Source organism: Schistocerca gregaria, chromosome 2 (genome assembly GCF_023897955.1).
Source record: "Schistocerca gregaria isolate iqSchGreg1 chromosome 2, iqSchGreg1.2, whole genome shotgun sequence".
NCBI lineage: Eukaryota > Metazoa > Arthropoda > Insecta > Orthoptera > Acrididae > Schistocerca > Schistocerca gregaria.
The window spans coordinates 477551064-477578380 of record NC_064921.1 but is presented as its reverse complement, the minus strand read 5'-3'; the positions used below and the strand labels follow the sequence as shown (position 1 = coordinate 477578380).

The 27317-nt window shown below is 43.7% G+C and overlaps 1 protein-coding gene and 1 non-coding gene across 3 annotated transcripts in view; both read right to left on the bottom strand.

Annotated features, from left to right (window-relative positions):
* LOC126326983 (luciferin 4-monooxygenase-like) overlaps positions 1-27317 on the bottom strand; it is a 250106-nt gene that overhangs the window by 146988 nt on the left and 75801 nt on the right. Inside the window, exons 7-9 of one of the 2 annotated variants that reach the window (XM_049995817.1) lie at positions 23991-24218; positions 14641-14806; positions 5122-6087 (exon numbers count right to left, since the gene is read on the bottom strand). In XM_049995817.1, the coding sequence (XP_049851774.1) occupies positions 5966-6087; positions 14641-14806; positions 23991-24218 (516 nt within the window). In that variant the 3' untranslated portion in view covers positions 5122-5965. Of the gene's footprint in view, positions 1-5121; positions 6088-14640; positions 14807-23990; positions 24219-27317 lie in introns of those variants that run through there. The other variant, XM_049995816.1, reaches the window with a different exon arrangement.
* Positions 19718-19792, bottom strand: Trnas-cga (transfer RNA serine (anticodon CGA)). Its single transcript has one exon. It is a non-coding gene; the product is annotated as a tRNA-Ser (tRNA).

Genomic DNA, 27317 nt, shown 5'->3' with positions numbered 1-27317 from the left:
CATCCCCTTCGAAATACTCTCCATTACAACTAATTCATTTGTCTCACCGGTGCTTCCACTGTTCGAAACATTTTTTTTTTTTTTTTTTGTAATCATCTTTAGAAACGGGCTGACAGCTCCTCCCTGGTTTTTTTTCCTTGACTTCTTCAACGTTGTCAAATTAGCGACCCTTCATGTCTCTCTTCATGCGTGCATATAAGAACAAGTCGCAAGGAGCCAGGTCAGGTGAGTAAGGTGCATTGTCGTGGTGGAAAAGCCCGTCTCCTGTTTGCCACAAATCTGATCTTTTTTGACGAACAATGTTGTGCAGCCTTCTGAAAACTTCTATAGAAAAGGTTTGTTTGACGGTCTGACCTGGGGGAACAAACTCTGAATGAACCACGCCATTGGCATTAAAAAAGCAAATCATCATTGTTTTGATTTTGATCTGACTTGACGACACTTTTTGGACGGGGTGATGGAGACGTCTTCCGCTGGCTTGACTGTTGCTTTGTTTCTGGGTAGAAACCATAGCACCATGACTCATAATCAGTAATGATATATGAGAGAAAATCAGGATCAGTTTCGGGCTGTTGTTGCAAAACACAACTTGTTTCTACTCAACGTTCCTTTTTACTATCAGTCAGAACCCGAGAAACAATCTTGGCAATAACTCTTTTCATTCTCAAATCTTCAGTTAAAAATCGCTGTACCGAGCTCCAAGATAACCCACTTGGTAAGCTGTTTTCAACATTAAAACAGTTTCAACTGGACGTATAAGTTGTCAGTGGAAAACTACTTCCCTGAATCTGTTCATATTTGATTCTACATCTACAGAGTGTAGCCGGTGATGGACATTCAATTGCCTTACTTGCTACCCTCAAGCCTGAAACAGTTTTTACTTTCATCAGCGACCTCATCGGTGACTGTGCTTCAAGAAATGTGTCAAAATTGTGCTAGTTGCATTCCTTTTCTTACTGACATGATTAATAACAAGAGGCATTATCAGTATCTTCGTTTGTACTAAGTGATGCTACATTTTACCTTCAATTGCAGTCACATACTAGCTGAAGATTAATGATATGAAACTTTAAAACAAATTTTCTATGTTTTTCGATGATGCAACATTTACCTACAATCTACATTCTACAGAACTCAGCGAAGATTGTGTGCGCTTCCTAACTGTACAAAGACGATCTTCAAATGTAAAACACAAATCAGGACTTTTCTTTTTTATTTCATTTTGTAACCTATACAAAAAATTAGAAAGAAATGTATACAATAAGTTACAATTAAAACTAACATTACAAGTTTTATGATATTATTTTATTAACTTACATATAATACTTTCTTACTTTTTATACTGATTGTGAAGATTTTAGAGGAATTTTAAAAGTATGTTTGTAATTTCTTTGTAATGAGAGGATTTTGTAATTATCAGTCTTCTTCTATGGTCCAGTCTTTTTTGTCAATAATCGGAGTCTGACTTCTCATGTACGATTTTCTTTAGAGTAAAACCCACCTCCAAGACTCATAGTGAAGTCTTGAATTATTGCCGTGTGTTCATTGAACTCATGCCACACACAGCTAAAGTTTAATTCTGACAACAACAAAAAAAAAAAGTTGTAGGTTACTTTTCTTTAGCTGCTACAGGTGCTGATTTGTATTTGCTTCCGAGAACGTCGCTAATCTAGACACAAAACCAGCATGCTAAGCATGGGGTGCGTCACGTTCATTTCAGGGAGGACGTCACCTTGCATTCTTGAGCCAACGATGTGTTGTCCAGCTTGTCAGGTATTGTGCTAGCGATCAAATTAATTTTCAGTGAACAGTATTGGTAGCTTCAAATAGCTATTTTCTTCCGGTAGAGCAATATATTTCTTTTGTGCGTTTTCCAGGTCTAACACGGCACTTCATATCGCGCAACATTCATAATGCACTTTGTTACTGAGTTTTAATACTATACTGTTCATCGAGCACACAGTTAGCTTTCTTTGGCATTTAATTACATTCGTTTTCTTTGTTTCAATGTTTGAATTTCATTAAGTTCAAAGTATTATTTCATGACACTGTTCACATGCACAACAACCCCAACAAACAGTCAATTTTGCTCACAACGCAGACACCCCATCGCACCCCCTCAGATTTAACAGTACGATGACCAAGTGGATTTCCCGTCAAAAACTGAACACAGATCAAGCATGAAAACAGAAAGGTGTACTGAACTGTGAAAAAAAATAGTAACAGTGAGTGGTCCAAGAAGAAAGAATGTAATAAAGAGCAGTCTACTAGTAGCAATGGCGTCGTTGGAAAGTGGCCCTCGTGTTGCACTGCCAAAAGGGCGAATCGTGTTCAAAATACCAAGGGTTTCTTTTCCATCATTATGAACTGTCAATCTGGTCATTGAATTGTTTGTTGTCTTTCTGTAGTTTTGACAGTTATCATACCGTGCATTAATTACAGAATATGAGTCATGTGGTAAGAATACGTTACCATCACAAGTAATTGTGATGAATCGTGAGAGCAGGTGAGATACCACATAGACGTCTCACAAAATAAAAACAACAAATAAACTGATATGAACTATGTTACAATAAAGGAATTCAAGAATCAAGACTTCCAAATCAGAACGCAACTTAAAATGTTAAAAACATATAGTTTGAAGGAGCACAGAGAAACTGGGTGATTGAGAAACTGCTGCTTTCATTTGTTGCAGCTTATGTGATACACTACTTTGTTTTCATCATTCCCTTAGGAGTGATCACATTCATACGAACTCCTACATCGGGCAAGGAAGCATATCTCACCGATCGTACAAATCAGCTCCTATCATATGACACATGTACTGTCACTAACGCTGCATATGACACACAAGAGCATTCCGTTGACTTGTCATCAAAGGTTTGCGGTTTCATTCGAAAGCCACTTGCTTTCGGCTGCTAATATAGTGGTTGTGCAAAATCAGCTTTCATTGTAGGTCTCTTCTTTACACCTCGCTTTCGAAACGGACTTACGCCACGACACAGAAAGAAATTTTAGAACAGCGAACAGCGAAAAAAAAAAATAATCAAAAGCACGAGGAAGCTCTGAACGCAGCTCGCACGTTTTACAATCCAACACCGTGACCACTTAACCACGACGCCGTCCGTTTTCTTTTTCGTTCAGTGTTGCACTTCTTAAGCTTGGACTGTTCACTGTTCCTATTTTGCTTTTTTTTCTGTTTACTACACGTTCTTCCTGTTTTGATGCTTGATCTGTATCCAGTTTTTGACGGAATGTTCACTGAGCCCTCTTACCACTAAATGTGAGGGGGAAGGGGGGGAGGCTCCGATGGGGATTTCCGTTCTCAACAATTTAATACCATACATAAATCACACGTTACGTGAGGAGCGCGATTTTGAAATCAATATATCCAGTTTTCTCACGCACAGTCAGTTTTTACAGTAAGCTTAGTCTGGTAGCATGGAAACGGCACTTTTACGACCAGTTTCATATTCAAGGCATTGTGTCGCAGTTGCCGTTTAGGTGTTGTACGAGGGCTGTTCAGAAAGTAAGTTACGATCGGTCGCAAAATGGAAACGACTATGAAAATCCGATACAGCTTTGCAAAGATGTGTTGGGCAGTGTCTCTAGTATGACTCTTGGTAGAATTATGTGCTCTTTTCATTCCTGAGCTCTTAGTGAGCGCGTAAATATGTTATAGAAAATAGTGTCTCCCGCCACGAGGGCCTGGTGAGAAATTTCCCCTGAAGCTATGAAACCAACATCACATAACTGTCGTGCGGTTTCTTCTTCAAGACAATTCTCAGCCTCATTCTGCAGGGGCAATGAAGATGTTCCTGCATCGTTTCAATTGGAAATGTTTGGTTATCCACAATACAGCCCGTAATTGTCTCCCACTGAGTTTCATCTCTGCTCAGACGAACCGCTGGCTATGAAGACAACATTTTGGCACAGACAAAGAGCTTTAGGCCAGCGTACAGAATTGGCGGAAAGCACTAGCGGCTGCCTTCTGTGATGATGGTATTGGAAAGTTGGTACAACGCTACGACGAATGTCTGAGTCAGAACGGCGACTACGTAGAGAAGTAGCTGAAAGGTGTAGCTAACTGTCACAAATGAAACATTTCTGATTTTCACTATTTTCATTTCGCGATCAATCATAACTTACTTTCTGGTCGATTCTCGTATGAGTTCATATGAGGAATTTATAAACGACCTATATATCTGTAATGATGAGTATTACAAGTTTCTGTGGCCTTATCTACAACGTTATTGTGAGTACTCACAATGTTTCTAATATCAACCGTAAACTTTATCTTCGCCTTAGCCTCATGACATGCGTTTCAGGTGCGTTGCTTAGGCTCTGCATGTATGCACTTTCGGGAGACCGTCGGTAGAGTATGTAATAAATGAGAAGCACCATTTTTATGTAATTTGGAGCGGTGAGGTAATGTGTGAAGTCTGCTGGGACGTTTCGCTTCGAATAACACAATCTGCGGACAGGTGGTCGAGTGTGGGCTCTGTCTTGACATGCAGCTTGTCTCAGCATATTATCCATGAAATACCATTCTTACCAATGATCAAGTGCAGCATGATTAGAAGTTTTGTTTGGTACCATATTTACTGTTAACATATGCATTTCCTGTCTGTAAGTCAACAAACAAAAGATGTAGCGAACTCTACTGGTTGTTTTGTGGCTTGATTTACTTCATAAAGGAACTTTGGAGATATTCATTTGTCCTGCGTACGCTAAGTACAATATTTTACATTTAGTGTGAAACATCCTCTTAGAAAAATTAATGAATTACTGTGCTGATAAACCTCTTACGTTATTTGATTTTCAAACAGCTGAGCAGAACTGAACGTACTCAGACATTTCTCTCTTTACTTAATCTGATCAGCACTGAACTGACACACAATATTTTTAGCGCAACACCATCTGACTTTCAATAATCCCTACAAAAGAATGGCCCTGACTAACAATAACCTATACCTTTCATGAATGACTTAGCTCACAAAAATCTTTGTTACTCGAACTACTGCAATACAGGGAGCGCCAACACTGTCAGTTAAATAAAAGATTCAAACTACTGAAGGCATTAACTACTGATAGGCATAGTTAGCAAATGAAAGATTTTGATAGAGAACAAACAATGTATTTACCTTAATAGTGTTCAAAAGTCGTAATATATATATAAGTTTATGACATGCAGTCTTACAAATTTACTCTCTCTGATGGACACACGTCCGCTCTCAAAACTCTGCTATCTCTCTCCCCACATCCACCACTGCTGGCGGATCACCTCCAACTGCGCAACGCTACGGACTGTTCACGTCCAACTGCCCAACACTACAATAGCGAATATTCCAACAATGCCAGCAAGCCACAGACTGCACACAACACAGCCAGTGAATGTCATACAGAGCGTTATGTGACGTTACCAATACAAAAACCAAAACAGCCTCCTTACAAGTGTTATTATTGTGCGAAGAAGGAATACACAACAACCATCATAAACATTTTTAGAATTTCACACATCGAACACTTCAGTTTCGTTGTTACAAACATTAATTACGTTTGTTTTGTCGGTTTTTTTAAGTCTGCATGTTTTTTGAATATGTATAACTCCTTTGAGTTATACTGAAACGAAACTGAGAGGAAACGTTACTTACTGCAAGTACAGAGGATTCGTGTTTCTTAGTAAATTTAACCGAACTGAAAGGATAAACATAAAATTGTACTGTAATTGAAAGTTGCAAAGAACTTACAGTCTATTAGATGAGCAAACTGTACTACATAAAATAAAGTAAAAAATCTGTAAAGAACTAAAAACATAGTGATTCAAAACAGTTCAACACGGAAACAAACTACGAAGAAGAGAAATGTAGTATTTAAGTTTAAGAGTGAGCTTCGGGTTCGTTGATGCTTCTTCGACATTAGAGAGCCCTTTGAGAGGTGGGTAAGGCACAGGTGTCCGCAGCTCCTACTGGCCGCCCGCCGCCCACCTCCTGAGGACCCTCTTGGCGACTTTCCCGCTGGCCGTGTGCGGCAGCTCCCCCACGATCCTCACGCCGCCTCGCAGCTTCTTGTGGTCCGCCACCTTGTCTGCAGGAACAAGTTCACAATAGCCAAGGCACCAGAACCTGAGTGCACAACTTAAAATGATATTTACAGAACATTCAGTGGGCTCTTATAGCAACATGGACAAATTAACAACTCGAATACAAAGTATTAATATTCCACAATAATATTTACTTAATAGTTCGTTATGAACCGGCTTTCAGCTTTTTAGGCCATTGTCAGATTATGTTGTAGTAAGCAGGTAGTCCACGCAACTTCAGCGAGAATTCATAGCTGTGTAAACATTGAAAGATATATGATATTTTATGACTACATCGACAGAAAATACAGGTATAACGTAACTTCATGAAGAGACTATTACCAAATGAATCTTATATTACAGTACATTAAAATATTAAAACTATGTGAATTTATAAGCCAAAGATGTTCTTCAATTGAGTAACAGCACTGGCTACTACGTCATATTGACAAACTGATGAATGTGACGAACAGACCGAATAAAGGGAGGAAAAAGAAGACTATTGAATTACCGCTATAACAAGCTTATAATGTAATGGTAAGATAAATAATAACTGGCTGCTACTTTAACAAGGGTGAGTAATGGAATTGTGTTTGTTCACTGAGAACCAGGTCAGAATTACTTTATTGGTGTTTATTAACACCCAGAATTCCAAGTAAGTTAGTTTTCCGCCTTTAGTTCCTGACCCCGCCGGGAATCGAACGCGGGAACCCGGGAGTGGGAAGCGAGAACGCTACCGCACGACCACGACCTGCGGACTTAGGTGTTACATTATACTCCTATTTTGTATCGCTATTGTCACAAAAGTCACACGTCTTTGTAGAGATATCTTTTTACAGCTATAAAATCTCTCTGAAGTTGTGTCGACTATCTCTTTAGTAGTATTAAGTTATCTGACGATGGTCTAAGAAGCCGAAAGCCAGTTGATAACGAACTATTAAATACATGTTATTGTGGAACATTAATACTTTGCTTTCAAGTTATTAATAAAATGACATTTACGGTATTTCTGCGTGAAAAGGTATTTGAACTCAAACACCGCCACAGCCATGTACAGAGTGATAATCGAGGTTTTCATATATATCTTCACTGTCTTGTTTGCTACACAAATGGACAAGTCATGTCATTTCTAAACTCGAAGTTCTTTTCAAACATACTCCAACAAGCCTGAAGTGGGATAAAAGGATTCCCGGATACGAATATTTGGAGCCACTTTGGATTGGTCCAGACAAAGAAAATGAGTTACTGCAAGAATTGTAATTCCTGGCACCAAAATGTATTGATGAAAGAACCTTCGGTCTCATGTTTACAAAGCAGAGATATCGATACACGCATTTCATAACGGCACGAAGAAAGGCTCTCAGTCTGCCTTTTATGTGTTTACCGGTGGCAACACTGAAGACAATTCTCTCGCTTGTTTCGTATCTCTCAGGCAACGAGAAAGTGGATGTGTATTTTTTCTGTTTGTGGTGTGTTGTTAAGTGACAAACTATTGCTTACCAGTGGTAGAAAGTGATATAACGTCCAAAAATAGTATAAATTGCATCTCGCAGGAAGACAACTGAGAAAGACCGTGCAAGAGTGAAGAGCGACTCGTGTATGAATTACGAGGTTATTGTGTAGTCGGAGGACGCTGTTTCCTTTCCTGTGACCGGGTCCTTGGTCTTATAAAACACAGGTACAGCATCGTTACCAAATCATTAATATTCATCAGATATCATAGATTATTGTGAACTGCAGACAAAAACCAACGAAGTGCAGATATCAGATGCTGTTAATTTTAAAATTTTCTGGATAATGTTTCAAAGAAGACTTTTCTTTCAGAAGGAACTGCTAAGACAAGCGTTTCTTGAAATCGGAAAAATAAAATTTAACGTTAGCAGCTAGCAGGTGTCCGATAAGTAAGGACGAATTTGAATTTTGCGCCATTTTGTCACATAACGGTTGTCTGTCGTGGTTTTTTTTATGTTTGTTATCTGCGATCCTCACCATTAGTAGCTTGATACCTCTGTGTAGTGAGCATCGTTGTTTGACGTTTATTTTCGCGATGGAGCAAGTGACAACGGAGCAACGTATCCAAGTATTACAAAGTTTTTTACACAAACAGTGAAAGTCCCACGGCAACCGTTAATGAATTGCATGTGACACACTTGACGTAAAGCTGCTCCAACTGAATCAGTTCGGAAGTTGATCCGGAAGCCTGAGACCACGCGTCCTGCTTCTAACGTTAAGAAAACGGGACGACTGCTTTCTGTTCGAACACAAGAAAACATTACTGTCGTGTGCAACAATGTGATCGTAAGCTCCAGAAAATCTGTTCACGAACGAAGTCAACAAGTGAATTTATCACCAAGTTCCCTGCGTGAAATCCTTTCAAAAATCTAAAAATCCATGCGTACAAGATTCAGCTTACACAAGAGCACATCATGGAAAGAGACATCGATTTACTCAGTGGGCCTTGACTCGACGAGCAGAGAACTTCACAAAAATAATAATTTTCTCAGATGAGGCGCACTTCCACCTCAGTGGGTACATCAATAAGAAGAACTGCAGAATTTGGGGCAGTGAAAATCCATAAGTTACTGTGGAAGATGAGATGCATCCACGCAAGATTGCGTCGTGTTGTTTCTGGGCAGGAGGGAGAATCGGCACGTATACTTTTGAAAATGATAAGGAAGCTGCCGTCACTGAGAACGGCAACCGTTACCAAAACATGTTACTGATTGGTTTTTTCCCTCTTATTGATGAAAATGATTTTTGGTTTCAACACGATGGTAGAACTTGTTTCACGTCCCATGAAAAGATTTCTCTATTGAATGAAAAGTTTTCTCAAAAAATTCTCTCTCTGCGTGGCAACCAGGAATGGCCTGTGATCTTACGCATTTTGCCTTTTTTTCTGGGGATATGTGAAATCAAAACTGTACGTGAACCAACCACACACAATACACCAATTGAAGGATGAAATTAAAAGGGCTGTTATCGGCATCCCACGCGATGTTTATGAAAACGTCATCGAGAACGTCAATGAACGCATTGCTCGTTGCCGCGCGGTGTTGGGTGGTCCTATGGAGGATATAATTTTTCATACATAAATGGGAGAAATTACTCAATGTGTCCGCAAAAAACATTAAATTTTCAATTAATTTTGAATGTTCTATAGCACTTTAGTACTCATCCCTACTTCCCGGACACTCTCTATAAGCTTTCCATCCATATGCCATCGCCAAGTTTCTTACTTGGATTGTTCCCAAAGATGGTATGATCAAACACAATTTCCGAGCAGCTGGAGCAGGAGGACCTGCTCCCAGTCTACCCACCAGTTTAGCATGTCTAGAAGGATGTGTCCCAGTCAAGTCTGCCATATTGAGTGATGTAGCAAAACAGCTTAGCTACACGTTTGAAGAGTATAAACAATTTTACAATAAACAAAATATCCACGGGTGTACTGCCGGTCTATAGTGCCCAACGGGCACAATGTTTCGGCGATCAAACATGTCGCCATCATCAGATGAACTGACGGACTGAGCTACTGTGAACGTGCCAGCACGGAGATCCGTACGCCACGGCTGCTCAGGGGAAACTGGGTTCGGTAGCGGCGGCGGCCGATTTAAATACCCTCCGCCCGCGGCGCGCTCCCTCCGCCGTCCGCGCCCCGCGCCACGGTCGCGCGGTGGAACAGATTGCGACGGCGTCTGAGATGACGTCGGTGTGATGGCTCTGTCCGCCGTGGTCGTCACAACTATACATTTACTCGATTTACTCTTGATTAACGCAATCGCTGGTTCCCAAGCCTTGCTAAGATTATAGCCACAGTCACGGTTTATGAGGTCGTCATTGGTGCGAATTTCGATGGCCTCTCTAACAACGCTGTCCCAGTATCTCGACGTCTGTACCAGAATCCTCGTGCGGTCATATTCCATAGCGTGATTTTCCGACAAACAATGTTCAGCCACCGCCGACTTGCTCGGATACATCAGTCGAGTGTGCCTCTGGTGTTCACGGCATCGATCCTCGACGGTACGCATCGTCTGACCAATATACGACCTGCCACATTGACATGGAATCTGGTAAACGCCGGCCTTCCTCAAACCGAGGTCATCTCTGGCGCTCCCCACCAGTGCACGAGTTTTATTCGGAGGTGTTTCTTCAGAATGGGGGCGAATTTCCCCGAGAGTGCACCGGTGTATGGAATAAATGCAGTGCCTACCTCCTCCCTCGTGACTTCATCCATCTCAAAAGGTTGTGCTGCAGTGGTTGGGCGGAGAGCACGTTGAATCTGCCACTCTGAGTACCCTTTTTTTTCGAAATACAGTTCTCAGATGTTCCAATTCCTGGGGTAGACTCTCTGCGTCAGAGATAGTGCGCGCCCTATGTACTAGAGTTTTAAGCACCCCATTCCTCTGTGAAGGGTGGTGGCAACTGTCTGCGTGCAAATACAGATCAGTGTGCGTTGTCTTCCGGTACATCCCATGACCTAGGGTGCCGTCAGCCTTTCTCTTGACCAAGAGGTCAAGGAAAGGTAATTTACCCTACGTTTCAGTCTCCATAGTGAATTTGATGTTGGGGTGTATGGAGTTTAGATGTGTAAGGAAGTCAAGGAGTTTATCCATACCATGTGGCCAGATGACGAACGTGTCGTCCACGTAACGGAAAAAGCAAGTAGGTTTCCATTCGGATGACGACAGGGCTTCCTCCTCGAAGCTCTCCACGTACAAATTCGCTACCACCGGTGGGAGTGGGCTACCCATGGCGACTCCCTCCGTTTGTTCGTAGTGCCCGTTGGACACTATAGACCGGCAGTACACCCGTGGATATTTTGATTATGAAATACGCCGGGAGAAACTCAAGAATCATAATTTTACAATAAACTTTGCACTTTGGTAGTGGGCGAAACTGCTGGTGTTTTTCCACAAAATTACAGTTGACTGGTTCGGTAACTAGAAAATTTAAATATCACGAAAATAACTGGGTGGAGTTACTGCTAATGTTATATGACAAAGTTTCTATTTAACCGAAATATGTAAAAACATGCGACACTGTAATTCTTTTCTTACAAATGGTCAATGTTCGTGGTTAGCCACTTCTCGAACTCAGTGTTTTTTCTGCGTCTTCTGGTGGAAATAAAGGTAGGAATTAACAAATTGCATCAAATTATGCCATGCAGGAAAGACGTCAGACCATCGGCCTTATTTCATCATCCACATTAGGCTAACGCTTTATATGATGTTACGTAATAATATTACTCACACTGCCGGCTATAATACTGCATAAGTTTTTTTTAATTTAAAAGATAATCTACGGGAATTAAACTTATTTTTACACTTTTCTTTAAAGTTGCTTAACTCTTCTGAGACCCTTTTAATATGGACGGATTCATTTCCAACTCTGGAATTCAGCTGGTAAGCAAAAGTAACTTCTCGAACTGGAGGTATTGCCCGAAACAAAAATTTAAAAATTTGCCTCTATACGTACACTAGCTAAGTGCATGTGTGTGACTGATAATTAACATTTTTATTATTTTTGCCGTATGGAGTGTGAGGAGATAGAAAGTAATTTTTGGGATAGTATTATTATTTCCAGCATTTGTCTTATGACCAAGGGAAATCTCTCGAAAACCGTCAGGGAGACTGTGTCTCCCTGTACTGTATTTCTGAATGAATGTTGTCCACCGTCTCAGGCATAAATAAAAAAAATATTTGAGAGAGAAAGTGTAATGTTCCTGACATATATCACTATTCATTTCATGCTATAGGTAGAACAAGCTCATTCAAGCAATGATTAGTGTAGACTTAGGAATTTTACAAACCAGACCGAGGGGGACCCAACTGATTACATTTGGGAGGCGATTTCCAGTTTTGCCATTTACTTGGTGACCAAAGGAAATCTCCCTACAAAACTCGAACGGAATCAAAGCAGGGAAACTATTCTTAATTTACTTCTGGAATGTATGTCCCAGAAAAAAATGAAATCTTAACTTATATTGTGTTTGTGACATTGCTCATGAATATGCACCGTGAAATCGACAACTTGCTCGACATGTGGAGGGTACCTACGTCGATCACAGGATGGTATACAGCTATCTCCATTGCAGTTAATATAAAAGAAAATGAATACGTGCGAAAGGAATATTTGTGAGTGTGTGTGTGTGTGTGTGTGTGTGTGTGTGTGTGTGTATCTGTTTGTGTGTGGCAGTGAAGTTAGTTCGTGTGGAATATCCTTTAAGGTTGCTATATCTCAGTGGTTACACAATTTGAATGTGCTTTATACCACGGAAGACATTCTTGGTTATCGATCGATTATTGTTCACCTTAAGTTACAGGGAGAGAGATATTTCAACCAAGTGTAGGGTATCAGCTATATGCTATCATTATCTGCGATAATCTAGTTATGGCCTGTTTAATATGATATGCCTGACTGAATGATGTAGCTCTTATTAAAAAGGCCATATGGTTGCCTCTCTTAAAAGTTAATGGCTTATGTATTTTTCAGTGTGCTCCATGTGTACGTACAACTTTACCTACGATTCCTTGCACAGTCCCACAGTGACCTAATACTATGTTGTCTGCGAATGTGCGTGCGATCTAAGTGTTACCTACTCTCAACTCTCTTCTTGACCCTAGACTTTCTCCTACAGTTTTTATTATCTACAGCTCTATCCTTCCCTTCCCTTTGATGCCTTTCTTATCTCTCCCTGGTCACCTTTGCTCTAAAGTTTCTAGCCTAATTCAGCGAAGGCGATCCTGAACTTCTCTTACTATAGTTGCTACTCAAAGAAATACACTCCTGGAATTGGAAAAAAGAACACATTGACACCGGTGTGTCAGACCCACCATACTTGCTCCGGACACTGCGAGGGGCTGTACAAGCAATGATCACACGCATCGCACAGCGGACACACCAGGAACCGCGGTGTTGGCCGTCGAATGGCGCTAGCTGCGCAGCATTTGTGCACCGCCGCCGTCAGTGTCAGTCAGTTTGCCGTGGCATACGGAGCTCCATCACAGTCTTTAACACTGGTAGCATGCCGCGACAGCGTGGACGTGAACCGTATGTACAGTTGACGGACTTTGAGCGAGGGCGTATAGTGGGCATGCGGGAGGCCGGGTGGACGTACCGCCGAATTGCTCAACACGTGAGGCGTGAGGTCTCCACAGTACATCGATGTTGTCCCCAGTGGTCGGCGGAAGGTGCACGTGCCCGTCGACCTGGGACCGGACCGCAGCGACGCACGGATGCACGCCAAGACCGTGGGATCCTACGCAGTGCCGTAGGGGACCGCACCGCCACTTCCCAGCAAATTAGGGACACTGTTGCTCCTGGGGTATCGGCGAGGACCATTCGCAACCGTCTCCATGAAGCTGGGCTACGGTCCCGCACACCATTAGGCCGTCTTCCGCTCTACGCCCCAACATCGTGCAGCCCGCCTCCAGTGGTGTCGCGACAGGCGTGAATGGAGGGACGAATGGAGACGTGTCGTCTTCAGCGATGAGAGTCGCTTCTGCGTTGGTGCCAATGATGGTCGTATGCGTGTTTGGCGCCGTGCAGGTGAGCGCCACAATCAGGACTGCATACGACCGAGGCACACAGGGCCAACACCCGGCATCGTGGTGTGGGGAGCGATCTCCTACACTGGCCGTACACCTCTGGTTATCGTCGAGGGCACACTTAATAGTGCACGGTACATCCAAACCGTCATCGAACCCATCGTTCTACCATTTCTAGACCGGCAAGGGAATTTGCTGTTCCAAAAGGACAATGCACGTCCGCATGTATCCCGTGCCACCCAACGTGCTCTAGAAGGTGTAAGTCAACTACCCTGGCCAGCAAGATCTCCGTATCTGTCCCCCATTGAGCATGTTTGGGACTGGATGAAGCGTCGTCTCACGCGGTCTGCACGTCCAGCACGAACGCTGGTCCAACTGAGGCGCCAGGTGGAAATGGCATGGCAAGCCGTTCCACAGGACTACATCCAGCATCTCTACGATCGTCTCCATGGGAGAATAGCAGCCTGCATTGCTGCGAAAGGTGGATATACACTATACTATTGCCGACATTGTGCATGCTCTGTTGCCTGTGTCTATGTGCCTGTGGTTCTGTCAGTGTGATCATGTGTTTTATCTGACCCCAGGAATGTGTCAATAAAGTTTCCCCTTCCTGGGACAATGAATTCACCGTGTTCTTATTTCAATTTCCAGGAGTGTATATCTGGTTAGTTGTCTTACAAGAACTGTTGGCCTCCAGCCATCTTAGCGAGCGCCTCCTCGATGCTCATCCCACGCCTGTGCCGCCTTCTCCCAGTAAGGAGGCGCACTTGGGTAGGAGCCGTGTTCACATTCCGTCCAGCCTTCCACATGTGGATTTCCGGTGGTTTCCCTAGACTGATTGAGGCAAATGTAGGAATGGTGCATTTGTAAAACTGACACCGTCATTTTCGCTTTACATTATTGTCCCCCGTCAACAACGTCCTGGTCATCGATCATACAACAGCTATTAGCTACCCTTCCTTGTACTGCTCTCGCAGCACGACTGTCTCCTTGAAACGCGCTAGTCCGGCTTACCGTCTACCAGCCGCTGCAGCTCCTCAGCAGTGGCGGACGCGCCGGGCCTCAGTACGACGAAGGCGGTGGGGTGCTCCTGGTCGGTGGGGTGCGGCTTCCCCACCACGGCGGCCAGCTGCACGCTGGGGTGCGACATCAGCAGGTTCTCCAGCTGCGGCGACAGCACCTGTCCACGTGCAACACATTATGTGCTTTTAAATTTCTAAGAAGTAATCTTTCACGGCCGGAAACGTCACAATTAATACAATGTTCCGAGCTATTATGACGTGGTCCAGTAGATTTCACCTAAAAACCCAACGTTTCTTCCCCACCTGCGGAGGATATTTTTAAAGAGGGATCATAGCTTCTTTGGATGTCCGATTCATACCCTGCCTCACTACTTTCAAGTGTTTCGCGTAGTGTTGTGACGTCACATGTTTTGGATACGCAAGTGCAGTTGGCCGTTGACGACTGCCGTCGTCTCCTCTTGCAATCATCCCATGGTGGAAGAGTGGTACTCATCTTCAGGACCGGAATCCACATGTCATTCAATTTCACGCCCTCCTCCTCCCCATTAAAATTCCTGGAGTGTTTTACAATCGCTATCGCGCCTCTATGTAACCTTCCATGGTATCCGCTTGTGGCTGCCAGTACTTGAGTCCTAATAAAATGAATGTGGCTGCAAAGCACGTTCCGCAACAGCTGACCTGTCAATTTTCTCTCGTCTGCAATTGCTTTTGTGTTCTTCTAGTCTTTTTTTTCCATTCTTTTTGTTGAAAAGTGGTTCAAAGGGCTCTGAGCACTATGCGACTTAACTTCTGAGGTCATCAGTCGCCTAGAACTTAGAACTAATTAAACCTAACTAACCTAAGGACATCACACACATCCATGCCCGAGGCAGGATTCGAACCTGCGACCGTAGCGGTCGCTTGGTTCCAGACTGTAGCGCCTAGAACCGCACCGACGTATACCTCTCCACAACTACAGAGAATCCTATAAATTCCTGGTTTTCTGATGGTTGGCGAACATCCTTGGCCGATTTTAGGTTATCTTATATCTATCGGGCGGATTTGTAGATTATCACTATGTTCCGATTTTTCAAGGTTTTTCCTATGCAATCATTGACGTTCTTAATGAAAGGCAGGAAAATTTTCGATTTCACCGGCGCTTGAACATCGCTATCATTTCTAGGCTGTCGTCTTGACGCTCTTTTCACCTCATCGAACGAATAACCATTTTTGAGCAATGCATAAGTGATGTGTATTAATTCTGCGTGAACCAGCTGTGATTCGCAAATTTTCCTTACTCTGACCGCCAACGTTTTTATGATGCCTCCCCTTTTTTGTGGGTTTTAAGGTGAAATCCATTGTACCAGGGCATAATATCCCGAAACATTTTATTAATTGTGCTTTTAAATTTGTTCTTATATCTTTGCGATCGATGGACGAAGATACTCGCTTACAGAGATGATGGACAGCGGTAACTACACCAGGTGACCGGCGGCTACACAAGTCGAATGCCGGGGGAACTACCAAGGGTACGGTGTAACCGCTCACAGAACAGGCGGTAAGACGTGTATATTTCTGTTGTCTATTGTCAGGTCACAATTTATGAAAGATGTTAATATTTTATTAATAGGATTAAGTAGGAATAATTAACATTTGTCATGTTGGAAATAATTGTGGTAGCAGGGAATGTCGGCACCAAAGTATTGTTGACAAGAGAGACCGCAAATTGATATAATTTGAAAAAGGGCGGGAGAGACCGCGTATGAATACATTTTAAGAAAAGAGCGAGAAAGACCGCGCATTGATTCATTTTGTAATGGTAGCAGGGATTGTCTGCAACAGAAAGCATTCTTGGCAGGAGAGACCGCACTTTAGCGTTCGTAGGAAGTCGGTAGTAAGCGAGATGTGAAGCGAGAGGTTGAGAGGAGTAGTGTGCCTGCCAGCCACCAGCTATGATTTATAAGAGATTATAAACGGATGTACAGGCACATCAACTAACTATTATCATAAGAGGAACTAATATTATTGAATTATTTTCTTTGCGAAACTCAAGAACGCTTCAAATATTTACTGTTGGTAATGAAATGATTTTACAAACTTTCAAACGGGACTTACTTTTTACAATAATCTTACAGATAGCATTGCGCAAACATACCTTCAATAGTCTTGAGTTTCGCAAAGCAATGCTGAACTATAGGTGATAGCTTCAAACAGTTTCACTGGATATCTGTGCTACCCTGAGAAATGTCGTGTGGAACATTCTGAACTTGCTCTCGTTATTATTCAGTGTCACTGACTGCAACCTTTGATAGACGCTGAATTTCTGGAACTTCAGCTGTCACCTCTTTGTATTCACTTCTTTGTATTCATACGTGATGCCTAGTAATTATCGCAACGGTAACTGTTTGTTTAGCTCTTTATTTTACAACATTTATCTTGCCCAGTATCTACGTTGAGCACCGTGACAGTCCTTAAAATAGCGGACTATTTGTTTGGAAACAAACACCAGTTTCGGTATAGGATTATAAAACCAACCTGTTGCACGTAACTGGTAGATACATTGACCTACATAGGTTTCTACACCTACGAGGAGCGTCTTCATCAGAATGACAGTTTGCTAAATGGTAAAATTACATTACTGAAAAGTAATGGTCAGAATTTAGAGAGTTATGCTCAAGTCGAAAGTGAAATAAAACGTTCTAGCCATCAGGGTAATTAAGTTCCCAGCTGGGCACACGTGGCAAAGTATAGAACGTTTTATTTCAATTTCGACTTGAGAATAGGTGCTGTAAATTCTAACCGTTACTTTTCAGCAATGTAATTTTACGATTAAGCAAAATTTCATTCTGATGAAGACGCCCCTCGTAGGTGTCGAAACCAACGTAGGTCAATGTACCTACCAGCTACGTGCAACCGGTTTGTTTTATAATCCTATGTTCGAGTCAGTATACGGTTGCTGAGTGACGGCCACGTTCAAAATTGAAAACCAGTTTTTATTTCCCCATTATCCAGTTTTCAAGCCACTGTGTACACCTCGTAAGACGGTGGGTATTTACAGAACGTTGGTATAAAATAAAACGTGCCTGTTAATTTTAGTAACCCTGACAGACTTCGATGTCGTCAATACATCATCCACCTGCGAGACGGGTACGACGCCCGTCGGGGACACTGCGTGTTATCTGGTTAAGGTCTCTGGTGATGGCAGAGTTTAGCGACCGGACATCCGTGCCGGTATTTCAACCTCTGCAGTGTAATAGGGCTGTGGAGTGACTTGTCACTCGAGCCACACCAAGTGAGCTTTCATTAGGAAGGCGCAGAATTCATTTACAACTTTCTGGAACCATAACTACAGCGGAAATCAGTACTCCACATACACAACCACATCGCGGAAATGTCGACTGTGACATAGCTCCAGCTATCCCGGCATTTTTACTCTTGGATGAAACTGAATACGATTAACACTAAATTTCCAAGCAATTAATATCATTGGTCTGCAGCGCGATTATTTTCTTCAAAAGTCCGCAGTCATTTCATATAGAGCAGAAACTGAAGCCGTTAGAAGGGGCATCCATTTCGCATTGGATACAATTGTATTCTACTATCTCATCATTTTACACTTCAAAAGTACATGTGGTAGCAGCTACACTGGAGGACCTCCCCAGAATAGCTAAATAGAAGTGTATCCTTAAGCAGTCTGCGTCGCTCACCTATAAGGTCTCAGTCGTAAGTGTAATTACACTGAATCGTTTGTCATTGTGATATGTTTAGCACCAGACCAACATGTTCATTCACACGCATTACGCAAGACAGATCCCTCCCTAGCGGAAGTTCTCCAAACCGCCAAAGCTATTGAACTTTCACAAGTGACACACCTAGCTTTATCAGAATACTGATGGGTCTCCAAAATTTCCCTTTTACCTTACAGAGCATACACCTGACGCTCATCTGCCCCCTTAATCAAAACGGTAAAGAGAACTGTGTTTACTCGACCAAGGCAGTGTCCTACAATTACTGCAAATGGCTCTGAGCACTATGGGACTCAACTGCTGTGGTCATTAGTCCCCTAGAACTTAGAACTACTTAAACCTAACTAACCTAAGGACATCACACACATCCATGCCCGAGGCAGGATTCGAACCTGCGACCGTAGCAGTCGCACGGTTCCGGACTGCGCGCCTAGAACCGCGAGACCACGGCGGCCGGCACAATTACTGCATTTGCGAAGATGCCTAGAATGTCCGCGTATAGAATACCTCCACCACAAATCTATCTGACAAATTTACTTTTTGTAAGGAATGTAGCAGAAGTTAGAGCCTCACGGGTCCGCTGCCTGTAAGACAAACATGATGGCACAGAAACAATATGCAACCGCTCTGCCGCCGAAATTTACTGTCTCCAACAAATTAATGCTGTCGGTGGTTTGTCCCTTACAAATAAAAATAAATTCATGTATTTAAACATCGTTAGGCACAAATAAAACCTCCAAAATTGTAAATTTGTAAGCACGGACATCATGCGACACCACTGATAACTAACGGTGCCCCTAAAATGATAACAGTTGACCTGTGTCATCACATTCTCAGTGATAGCAGATCCTACAGTCTAACAAAATTCGACGCTGATGACCTCGCCGTTGAGCTTCCGTAAGCGCTAACCAACCTAAAAAAAATTTCAACCTGCATGCATACATCGTGTTCTTATTTTCCGTCGAGAATTAGCTCTTGCCATTCTGCATCCTATTTTTTGAGCTGAAACAGATGCGCTTTGTACGTTTTTCCCTTGCCACTGACCTCGAAGAATAACTAGATCGCCCGAACAGTAAAATATTTTGATACCTATAGCCAACTACCAGTTACTAAGTCGATAATCGTCTCGAAACCAGGAAATACACTGCGCTTATGTGGTGATCTGAAAGGAACCTTGAGCGTACCAAAGAATTAGATTCAGATCATTTACCTAGATACGATTGAATTTTCTCATAGCCTCCAAGAGGGAAAAATATTTCCAAGATAGATTCGTCGTTAGAATGAAATTTTCACTCTACAGCGGAGTGTGCGCTGATGTGAAACTTCCTTGCAGATTAAAACTGTGTGCCGGACCGAGATTCGAACTCGGGACCTTTGCCTTTCGCGGGCAAGTGCTCTACCAACTGAGCTACCCAAGCACGACTCACGCCCCGTCCTCACACCTTTATTTCCGCCAGTACCTCGTCTCCCAGCTCAGATTCGCCTTATTTACACTTCATTTCCATCTAAACTATGTGATCAAAAGTATCCGGACACCCCCAAAACATACGTTTTCCATATTAGGTGCATTGTGCTGCCACCTGCTGACGGGTACTCCATATCAGCGACCTCAGTAGTCATTAGACATCGTGAGAGATCAGGATGGGGCGCTCCACGGACTTCAAACGTGGTCAGCTGTTTGGTGTCACTTGCGTCCTACGTCTTTGCGCGACATTTCCACACTCCTAAACATCCTTAGGTAAACCTGTTTCCGATGTGATAGTGAAGTGGAAACGTGTAAGCGTACAGGCCGAAGTCGTCTGTTGACTGACAGAGATCGCCGACAGTTGAAGAGAGTCGTAATGTGTAATAGGCAGACGTCTATCCAGACCATCACACAGGAATTACAAACTGTATCAGGATCCACTACAAGTACTGTGACGGTTAGGCAGGAGGTGAGAAAACTTCACAATATTCTGGTTATTAGAATTGTCTTTAATCACAGTTCATACCAACGTAGGTAATATTCGATTGCTGTTCAGTGCACACGCACAGCTTGAAGAGACTACTGATTCTTATGATTCACATGCTGCTATCAGAATCCTAAAGCGTTCTCTGGGGTCATGTCTCATTATGTGTAGCAACAAAGGTTCTGTCGCATTCCGTACGATGTACAGTGCTTTGACAAGAATATGGAAACACCGCAAGAAATGGATACTTCAACATAAATGCAGATGCCAGACAAGCCTGCAGGTATCGCTGCTGTATTAGGTTATGAACGGCGCCTGTGCAGTGTCCTCAATAAGTTGCATGTGTCAGCCGTAGTCAAAACAGTGTTATCTGTAGTGGTAAGTGCATTACGGCTGAGTTCAGTGAATTCATACACTCCTGGAAATGGAAAAAAGAACACATTGACACCGGTGTGTCAGACCCACCATACTTGCTCCGAACACTGCGAGAGGGCTGTACAAGCAATGATCACACGCACGGCACAGCGGACACACCAGGAACCGCGGTGTTGGCCGTCGAATGGCGGTAGCTGCGCAGCATTTGTGCACCGCCGCCGTCAGTGTCAGCCAGTTTGTCGTGGCATACGGAGCTCCATCGCAGTCACTGGTAGCATGCCGCGACAGCGTGGACGTGAACCGTATGGGCAGTTGACGGACTTTGAGCGAGGGCGTATAGTGGGCATGCGGGAGGCCGGGTGGACGTACCGCCGAATTGCTCAACACGTGGGGTATCGGCGAGGACCATTCGCAACCGTCTCCATGAAGCTGGGCTACGGTCCCGCACACCGTTAGGCCGTCTTCCGCTCACGCCCCAACATCGTGCAGCCCGCCTCCAGTGGTGTCGCAACAGGCGTGAATGGAGGGACGAATGGAAACGTGTCGTCTTCAGCGATGAGAGTCGCTTCTGCCTTGGTGCCAGTGATGGTCGTATGCGTGTTTGGCGCCGTGCAGGTGAGCGCCACAATCAGGACTGCATACGACCGAGGCACACAGGGCCAACACCCGGCATCGTGGTGTGGGGAGCGATCTCCTACACTGGCCGTACACCTCTGGTGATCGTCGAGGGGACACTGAATAGTGCACGGTACATCCAAACCGTCATCGAACCCATCGTTCTACCATTCCTAGCCCGGCAAGGGAATTTGCTGTTCCAACAGGACAATGCACGTCCGCATGTATCCCGTGCCACCCAACGTGCTCTAGAAGGTGTAAGTCAACTACCCTGGCCAGCAAGATCTCCGGATCTGTCCCCTATTGAGCATGTTTGGGACTGGATGAAGCGTCGTCTCACGCGGTCTGCACGTCCAGCACGAACGCTGGTCCAACTGAGGTGCCAGGTGGAAATGGCATGGCAAGCCGTTCCACAGGACTACATCCAGCATCTCTACGATCGTCTCCACGGGAGAATAGCAGCCTGCATTGCTGCGAAAGGTGGATATACACTATACTAGTGCCGACATTGTGCATGCTCTGTTGCCTGTGTCTATGTGCCTGTGGTTCTGTCAGTGTGATCATGTGATTTATCTGACCCCAGGAATGTGTCAATAAAGTTTCCCCTTCCTGGGACAATGAATTCACGGTGTTCTTATTTCAATTTCCAGGAGTGTATTTGAGCATGTGTGGAGCAGTCTCGTATTTCTCTTTTCCGTATGCTGCTGATACAAGCTGAAGTAGGAAATGAAAACCTCAAAAAAAAAAAAAAAAAAAAGACTCAAGGAGTCTTCAGCCGATGATGCTCCGTAGATGTACTTTCAGTCTATGCTCCCTAATTTCAGAAAATCTTGTGCCAGGCATAAATGAGATCCGAGAGTTAAATTCCTGTAACTTCCGAATGAACAGCAGGAGGAAGCCCAGAAAGGCTTCTTCCATTTCTTCAAATACGTTGCCTGCTCCAACACCCACTGCTACTCCGTCTATGGTGACTGAACACATCCAGCCGTGTTTCTTCTGAATTCTTGTTAAGCTGAATTGTGCACTACTTTGCCGAATTAAACAGTTCTAGAATTACTATCCTAGGTTATTTAATTTGTAACAAAAAAATAGATTTTCCATGGTGGCATTTGTAAAGCCATTCACACACTTTCACTAAATTATCATATTATGATGAGTAGCTCCTTACCAGGTGACAGCGAGTCGAAAACTTACGTTCTGCTTTGTCAGAGCAGTTGATACTAACTGCTTCAAAAAGTGGAAGTTGACTCAATGAATTCTGTAGAATTTGTGGAATATTTCGTGCTGAGAGCACCATATCGGCGCACCCGATATTTGCTTTCTCTTTTTAAGTTTTTTGAGATTTAAATAATGGTAAGCCACAATAACGTCCTCTTCAGAAGAGATCATGATTGCTATTGAAACTGCAACAGAAACGTGATTCGTGCTGTCTGTTGCTTGTATGACGAGTCGCACCGTATATCTTATCGCATATCATATTGTATCATCCTAGTGGCAATACGAATAAGCGTAGGGTCTCGCGACCTTTATGGCAACCCGTCGCACCTCATAGTGTATCGTCTCTGTTCAACCCTGCCCTAGTCTTTACATACAACAGACACCGACGGGAAAACAAGCACTGAGCAGTGTACAATTAAAATATAAGGGCGAGGAGACCAGGAGATATTTATCTGCGTTATTGGCATGGAAAAACATGGGTCGATTTGTTGCAAATACGTAATGTGCAAGTATTATCTCGTCCACTACAGTCACAAAGCAGGTGTGTGTAAATTACTCTTTACAGTACCTCTGAGGACCATGGGTTCGCTAGACCAAAACCTTCGGCAAACAATCCTGTATTGTATTGTATTGTATTGTATGTTAACTGGCGACCTAGAAACGACGGAGAGGCTCCGTCCCCGCCGCAGCCGCAGTGGTCCACAACCCCACGACGACTACCGCAGTCCACTTCACCCCTCCGCTGCCCCACACCAAACCCAGGGTTATTGTGTGGTTCGGCCCCCGGTGGACCCCCAGGGAACGTCTGACACCAGACGAATGTAACCCCTATGTTTGGGTGGTAGAGTAATGGTGGTGTACGCGTACATGGAGAACTTGTTTGCGCAGCAATCGCCGATACAGTGTAGCTGAGATGGAATAAGGGGAATGAGCCCGCATTCGCCGAGGCACATGGAAAACAGCCTAAAAACCATCCACAGACTGGCCGGATTCACCTGACCTCAACACAAATCCGCCGGGCGGATTCGTGACGGGGACCAGGCGCTCCGCCGGCCGCGGTGGCCGAGCGGTTCAAGGCGCTTCAGTCCGGAACCGCACGACTGCTACGGTCGCAGGTTCGAATCCTGCCTCGGGCATGGATGTGCGTTATGTCCTTAGGTTAGTTAGATTTAAGTAGTTCTAGGGGACTGATGACCTCAGTTGTTAAGTCCCATATTGCTCAGAGCCATCTGAACCAGGCGCTCCTTCCCGCCCGGAAGGCCGTGCGTTAGACCGCACGGCCAACCCGGCGGGCAAACAACCCTGAATAGTTTCTGAAAGCAAATCAGTGGTCTTCGGATTCACGTGGCATTCTAGCAAACCCTAAATCTGAATGGTCGGATGGGCATTTGACTCCTGGTCTGATGCGCTGTTAGGAAGATTGCTATTGTGCACCATGTGAGGAGTGCGTCGGTACTCACGTGGTGTCCCCTGAACTTGATGAGCTGCTTGACGCGGTCCACGACGTAGAAGTAGCCGTCGCGGTCGTAGCGCACGACGTCCCCCGTGTGGAACCAGCCGTCCTCGTCCCAGGCCGCCGCCGTCGCCTCCGGGTTGTTCCAGTAGCCCAGAGCCGCCACGGGGGACTTCACCCACAGCTCGCCCTCCTGCCCGGGACCCACCGGCTCCTGCGTCTCCAGGTCCACCACCTGGAGAAATAGCAGCATGCGTCTTTAAAGTGCGAGCCACTGTTTGTCACAGGCTCTCATTTCATCGGGATCTCAGGATGTTATTAACTTCGATTACTTTCATAGAATCGTACGTCAGCGAGTCACTCACGAAAATACACGGGTCTCCTATTTATGAAAAAATGCCAACATATTTCTTGTTTAGTTGCTCCTAGTCAAATAAGTAGCTCGACAGCTCAGTGTACGTGTCAGACGTCAAATCCAAAGGTGTGGCCTTCATTATCTCCACTTGCTCGTAGGACGTATCTCTTGTTACTTACCGCTTCTTACCGAGCAATGTTACGATGTGGTTAGCAAATTGGAGTCGTATTCATTAGGAGAACAGCTATTTAATTCCCCGTCATAGGTTTGTCTAAATGGCTTCCTATGCTTTCTGTTATCTTCTCCATATATCCCTCAATATGAGCGTGTGCTCTGTCTCTAATCACATCGTCGTCGACGGAATGTAAAACCTTAGTCTTCCTTTCTTATCGCTTCTTTCACATCTGGTAGTAATTTGTCGACTTGCACCGTGTTCCGTAGTCAACGTTGGACTGTAAGATCCCCCCCCCCCCCCCTATTACTGGCTCTTACGTCAGTTCTAAGTACAGAGCGGATACCTCAAACAGGACCATAGGATGGTTGTTTCCGTTATATTATCTTCTTTACCAGCCGTGTTACATAGTTATTATTTATACCGCTTGTCCAAGACTTAAGTAACACAAAATAATAAAAATACATTATCATAACTAAAAACACAATTTTTCATCAAGCGTTTATTACAAATCGAACTCAGTTGCAGTACATATGCTTGGTGACTAGTTTCCAACCAACTGGTTCACTCTCAAGCATGAACTACTGAGGCTGCTCAGAAAGTGCCTTATCTTAATAACAGAAGTCAAAATGGCAGTACGCTGATTTACTAAGTAATCGTAGATGATTGTCACAGTCAACATTTGCCCAATTAGGTCAGTTTGATTCTGGGTTGCTAAGTAGTTACATGTTGATAGTGACAGTCAAGTGCGATTACTTTGTAAGATCATGAACTACCATTGTCACGTTTGTTGTTAAGATAAGCAACTTTAAGTACAACTTCAGTGCGCTAGGCTTCAAAATTAACCAGATGGTTGGAAACTACTCGCCAAACAAATGTAACGCAGCTGAGACAGATTTATTAATAAACACTTCATGAAGTATTAAAAATGGTTGCTGGTCCCGAATCAACAAAATGTTGAAACAGAGAAAAAAGAATACTGTACAAAGTGCAACTGTATTATAAAACTTAAGTTTTACTTTGGGGATACTTTCCAACTGTTCTTCAGCTATACTCAGGAAAATTGAAATTGTTAGAGCACAAAGCATCATTCCAACATTTTCTACGTTTGTGGAGATGTTCATCACATAAAGAGCATTAATACCTAAACATACCTTCCATTCGGAATTGATGTTCATCATCATCAGTATTGGATGTGACCACCCACAGGCACTAATATACACCCATATTGATTGTGGCATGAAAGGAAACAGCCTCCAAAGATCATCAAGAATTTCTTGCCATGCCTGAAACACATGCTGTAGAAGTTCATTAAGATTTCTGTCAGGACGCTGGTACACGAGTACACGTCTTCCACCACTTCGCAGATTACAGATGAAAAACCAGGTGGAAAGGGAGGCCAGTCAAGAATCTGTGCATTCGTCGAGGTGGTCTTGCATTATTCTCCTACAATTCGCCATTTGATACCTGGTTTTGAAAAGTATGAGAACGGGGTGTACCATTCTTTCCTTACTGACGAGGATTCAGCCTCCTTTCAATATTTACAAAATGCTATTGTAGTATATAATAGCTCTCCGGACCACAATTACAGGAATTAGGCAGGCATGCGTCTCGAGAATCACGGTCTTCTGTGACCTTTCGCCACACCGTCTCCTAACACGTCAGCGACGATCCGACCGACAGAAGCAAAAGCGATACTCGTCGATGAGTTGTCCACAGAATGCCGCTCGAAGTCACAGTTAACTCTGGTTCCATCCACACAAGTCTCTGTCGTCTGCTGTATGACGTCAGCAGTAAGCGATTTGTGGTAACTCGAGATCCCAACGCAGCTTCCAATAGATGCTTTGACTGAGCCATAACTATCCGGAGTTTGCGTGAGATGGGAAGAGGAGGGGGAAAATCAATTGTCTGACTTATAAGTGGCACCCACATCCTCGACTCTCTGGTGCTGAAGAGAACAATCTGTGATACGCGCAACTCTTTTGAATTTTCTCTACCAGCCTGTAAAAATCTATCTGTTAAAGACCCAGACAGAATGAAAAAGAATCACTGGAATGAGTTTTTCATCTCAAAAATCATAAAATTTTGTCGGTAATACAATAATTTCTTCTCATTCCACTAACTGGTTTTGAGAATGAGAAATAACCTAGAAAAAATAACTAGCAAATTATGCACTGTAGCTACAGCAGTAATGTACACGTCAACTATACTTCTGACTGTTAAATATAACAGGGACCACACAGTACTTTCTGACCGGTACCGGCACTTTTATATTTTCTCTCTGACTACACATATTGGATCTAAATCTATCAATTCACGATTCCCGTGACACACTGGAATTTTGGTAGACGAGTTGGAAACGTACTAGAAGATGTTGTTGTTGTTGTGGTCTTCAGTCCTGAGACTGGTTTGATGCAGCTCTCCATGCTACTCTATCCCGTGCAAGTTTCTTAATCTCCCAGTACTTACTGCAACCTACATCCTGCTGAATCTGCTTAGTGTATTCATCTCTTCGCCTCCCTCTACGATTTTTACCCTCCACGCCGCCTTCCAATACCAAATTGGGGAGCCCTTGATGCCTCAAAACATGTCCTACCAACCGGTCCCTTCTTTTTGACAAGTTGTGCCACAAACTCCTCCCCAGTTCTATTCAATACCTCATCATTAGTTATGTGATCTACCCATCTAATCTTCAGCATTCTTCTGTAGCACCACATTTCGAAAGCTTCTATTCTCTTCTTGTCCAAACTAGTTATCGTCCATGTTTCACTTCCATACATGGCTACACTCCATACAAATACTTTCAG